Source organism: Rhagoletis zephyria, unplaced genomic scaffold, assembly GCF_001687245.7.
Source record: "Rhagoletis zephyria isolate East Lansing unplaced genomic scaffold, Rhagoletis_zephyria_1.1 Rzeph_scaffold_10395, whole genome shotgun sequence".
Lineage (NCBI taxonomy): Eukaryota > Metazoa > Arthropoda > Insecta > Diptera > Tephritidae > Rhagoletis > Rhagoletis zephyria.
Window position 1 is genome coordinate 16813 of NW_016167473.1, and position 4594 is coordinate 21406.

A 4594-nucleotide genomic window follows, 5' to 3' on the forward strand; every position below is an offset into this window, starting at 1 on the left:
GCTTTGCCTTAACTTTAAAAACCCCATAAAGAGTTGGCATTAGGCTTGCTGACACATTTTAACTTTAACGATTTTTCTAATCTAAAACATTTTTAAAATATATTTATATAAAAAAATTGTTTTTGCTTTCTTTTTCTTTTTTTTTTAAATATAAATTGCTTTTGTTTTTGAGTTTTTTCTGCTAGTTTTACACCATTATTTGTGTTTCTTTTCTGCCATTTTTCTTGCCTTATATAGAAAAATATATATGGAAATATATTTCAAAACACTCTCATTGCATTTTTTTAATAAAATTTTTCATCATTTATTTCTTACATTTCTGCTATTATCATGCAACATTCTTCATCTCGTTATATTAGTTTATTTTATTCTTAATACAAATAAACATTTATTTATTTTTTATTTTTTCAATAATATTGTCATTTAGCAATCAGAAAAATATATGCATGTATGTATGTATGTTTGTATAAATATATTAATATTAGTATACGTTATCCTCAGAACTAAGCAAAATGTGATGTGTTGTTGTTGTTCTCACTTTTCAAAATAGTAGTCATAGCGTAAGTGGTTTTTTGGATTGTAAAATACAGTGCTTTGGAATGTTTGGTAGTGTTACATACAGTGGTGTAGGAGCGTGTAAATATGGGTAAAAAAAAATAAAATAAACGCCATATACGTGGCCTAAACAAAGTTTAAGATTTTGACATACATACATATTTATACGCTTTAAAATATGTATTTCTATGTATGTGTGTGGTATGTATGTATATATATATGTATATAATTAAACTTAATATTTAATAATTGCATCAGTAGTTTTCGCTTGTCTAGCATTTCATCGTTTTCACACTTTTGTTTTGGGAGTTGCTTTTTTTTCTTTGTTATCAGTCCAAAAAGCCGGACTATATGTATAGTCATGCGCACAAAAAGGATATGTTTGGCTAACGCGGTGTGCTGTTCTTTACACTTATTGTTGCCGTTTTTCTTATTTTGTTGTTGTTGTTTTTACCTTTACAATATTCTACATTGTAAAATTATAAAAGCAGCATAATTTATAAAACGTTTAGTTTTGGTTGTTACTGTTCGGGTTTTTCTTGCTTTCAGTGTTATAAAATTTAGAAAAATTTCCTGTTTCTTAGTTAACAAATATGTATTTTGTATTCTTTTTATGTTTGTTTTTTACCTAAATATTTTCTAATTTTAATATTTTTTTTTTACACAAAATTAATTTACAAGCATTTTTTCTATATTTTTTTTAAATCTTTTTCTTTCGTATCTAAAGCGTTGTAAATATGTCTGTTTGTTGTTTTCTTTTCGTTTTTGTTTTTGTTTTCGTTTGTATACAATAGTTGGAATATGTACTCGTTACATTTGATTTGCTGTAGTTGTTGTTGTTGATTTTATATTTGTGGTGGTGTTGTTGTTGCATTTGTTGCTGGTAATTGTGATGAATTTCGTTCTATGTAATTTTATATCAGCATTCAGACTTATCCTCTTCAACAAGATACTGCGTATCCTTGCCGGTATCCGCTGATGGATCCAGTTCTCTGGTACGCAATTGCAATTGCGGTGATGATTTGTGTGTTATGCTGCTGGGCGCTAATATGGCCGAGACGGGTTCGGTAAACGGACCAATCGGTTTCGATTTGGAGGGATCATGTGGCACTTCGTAAATACCTGTGGAGTATAAAATGAAAAGAGGATGTATGTGAGAGNCAAAAAGACGATGTATGTGAGAGAATGAGCATGAATTGGGTTTGAAATACATTAAGGGAAGCTGTTTTGCTGAATAAAAACATGCAACTATCTCAGACACTTCCATACTGTGCGATATGATGCACAGAAGAACCGAGGAGCTGGAATCGGGTCCTTTAGAGAACCGATCGGTCAGGTTCTTATAAGAACCGAAAAACGTGTCTAGCGGAACCGAAACTCTTCGATTCCAAAAGACCCGAAAAACGGTTCCGGAAGAATTAGAAATGGTCTCAGAAAACCCGGAAAAAATGCCTAAAGACTGAAAACACATTTCATAAGAACCGAAAACGGTTCTTACAGAACCGAAAATCCGCCACGAAGCGCACATTTGACTACAGCCAAAAAATTGATTTTTTTGGCATAAAGTCTAACTATGAATATCTCAGCTCGAAATTTGGTTGAGATATGTATTTAGAGTTCTTAGCTGACCTACTAAATTTTGTTCGATTTAAGCCCTATATGCCCGACCTGGCCACCCTACATCAACTTCGTTGTGAAGAACGCCCTATACCAGAATTCAGTTTAAAAATGCCCTATCTCAAACGAAAATACATTGAAAATGTGCTGACATAGGGCGTTTTTGAATCGGCAGTTGAGATAGGGCGTTTTTCAGTCAAATTCTGAAATAGGGCGGTGTTGAAAAATTTTCTGCTATAGGGCGTTTTCGAACTGGTTGCCGAGATAGGTCGATCTTCCACTCAGCCATCGATTTGGTCTTGATGTTTAATGGACCACAGTACTTCTCACAGCTGCCTGGGTTTATAACCCAAAGTGCCTGAAAATAATCAACGAATCATTCCCTGCTTATTTACCTGTTCCATTGCTCAGGCTTGGATCGTTGTTGGTGCCCGACTGCACGGCATCGTACATTGGATTCGAGAAATCACGCGTTTTAGCCGTATTCACGGTCTGCAGATTATAGCCCTCAATGGGAGGTACATCATTGGATGGATCCGCCGCTGCGCCACCTGCAAAACCAGGTGCGTTGAACTCAACGTTTGTGCCATGGCGGAACGTAACACTTTGTGATGATGTTAATGTCGGTAGACGCGCCAATTTACCGCTGCAAGTAAGTGAAGAAAATATTATGTACCACATTTGTGAAAAAGAAATTCATCTTTAACTTACAATGGCTTCTTCCGTATGACATACCACGCGCCACCCGCTGTCAGCAACACCAGCAGTATCACCATTATCGGTACTACAACTGCTGTTACATTGGCACCGCCGTGACCGAATGCGCCGGCTACACTGCGATCACAATGCTCGCCCTTAAAGTCAGGCTGGCATTCGCAGTACAAATCGCCACGTTCATCTTCGCGGCATAGACCGCCATTCTGGCATGGGCAAATACGGGGCGCAGGACGTGGTCGCTCCGCTGCAGCGTCACAAATCACTTCGGCAGTGCTGCGATGCGATGGCAGTGGACCGGAATTATCTGGACAAGCGCAACGATGACCGCCAGGTACTAGCAGACACAAATGCGAGCAACTGGACTCATAGCATGGATTGCGTAGCGATGTATTGTAACGTTGCTCATGATAGACCTTCAGGCCGGACGGATTGACGAGATTACGATGAATGATTACCTGCACGCCACGACCGAACTTATCTTGACGTATCACTTCGCCGGAGTCTCGCGTTACCCAGTACATGGTAGATTCGAAGATGTCCAAAGAGATGGGATGACGCAGCTGATCGCCCTTTACTATCACCTTGCGGCGCGAGCCATCGTTACGCATCGACTCGATGGTGTTCAATTTTGTATCCACCCAGTAAATGATATGATCTTGCGAATAGTCAATTGTAAGGCCAGTAGGGTGACGTATTTGCTCCGTGATGAGCGGGCGACGTTTCGAGCCATCCATCCAAGAAACTTCAATCTTCGGCGCCGAACCGGCATCAGCCCAGTAGGCCCGACCCAGTTGTGGATTCACTACAATGGATGTGGGCACCTCGAGACCGGCATTTACTATCGAACGCCTGTAGCGTCCATCCGTTTTGGCAACCATAACGCGACCACGTGGTTTTGAGCCAGTGCGATCAACTTCAGTCCAGTAGAGATTCGATGCCAGCCAATCTATGGCAACCGCCGTCGGTTTAGAACCTCCTTTCATATTCAAATCTTGCGCAAAACCTATCTTTGCCTGGCCGTCCAAGGCGTTCACCATGTACGAGCGTTTGATTGTCTTGTCATAGCTGTCCGCCCAGAAAACGATTTGTTGCTGCGCATCATAGTCCAAAGCTTCAATGCGTTTTTCGGCTGCTATCACATCGAATTCCTCGCGCTTCTGTAAATCTAAGCCACGTATTTCTGGTCCGTTCGCGAATACAAGCACAATGTCCTCCTTCTCAGCTCTGCATACGCCAGACTGACTATCCACCAAACGGAAGCCTTCACGACACGAGCACGAATATGTGCCATTGAGGTTTTGACACATATGCGAACAGGTATGTTGGCGCGTTATACATTCGTTTACGTCCAAGCAGCGCTTCTTGTTCTCCGCTGAGATAATATAGCCCGGATAACAAGCGCAGATGTAGCCGCCATCGGTGAGATTGTGACAGTGATGCTCACAACCGCCGCGTGTCAGTTCCGAGCAGGTGTTGGTGTGGTGACAGCCTAACTCATCCGAAGCATCGCCGCAATCATCGGAGTAATCACAAACCTGGGAGCGCTCAACACAATTCTTATTAGCGCATTGATATTGCGTGTAAAGATCACATGGTTTCTGTTTATTGGCACACAGCGTCATATTATTCTCATCTGAACCATCACCACAATTGTCGACACCATCACATATCTGATAGCGCGCCACGCAGCGGTGATTGGCACATT

General features: G+C 40.3%; 1 protein-coding gene across 1 annotated transcript; it reads right to left on the reverse strand.

The window, feature by feature from the left end:
- Window positions 1-1206: 1206 nt before the first annotated feature.
- On the reverse strand, window positions 1207-4558 carry LOC108376413 (low-density lipoprotein receptor-related protein 2-like). The gene is made up of 3 exons (XM_017632619.1): window positions 2884-4558; window positions 2568-2818; window positions 1207-1677 (listed from the first exon to the last, which is right to left on the reverse strand). Exons 1-3 carry the CDS (start codon window positions 4509-4511, stop codon window positions 1475-1477), a joined length of 2082 nt encoding a protein of 693 aa, XP_017488108.1. The 5' UTR covers window positions 4512-4558; the 3' UTR covers window positions 1207-1474.
- Window positions 4559-4594: the final 36 nt, after the last annotated feature.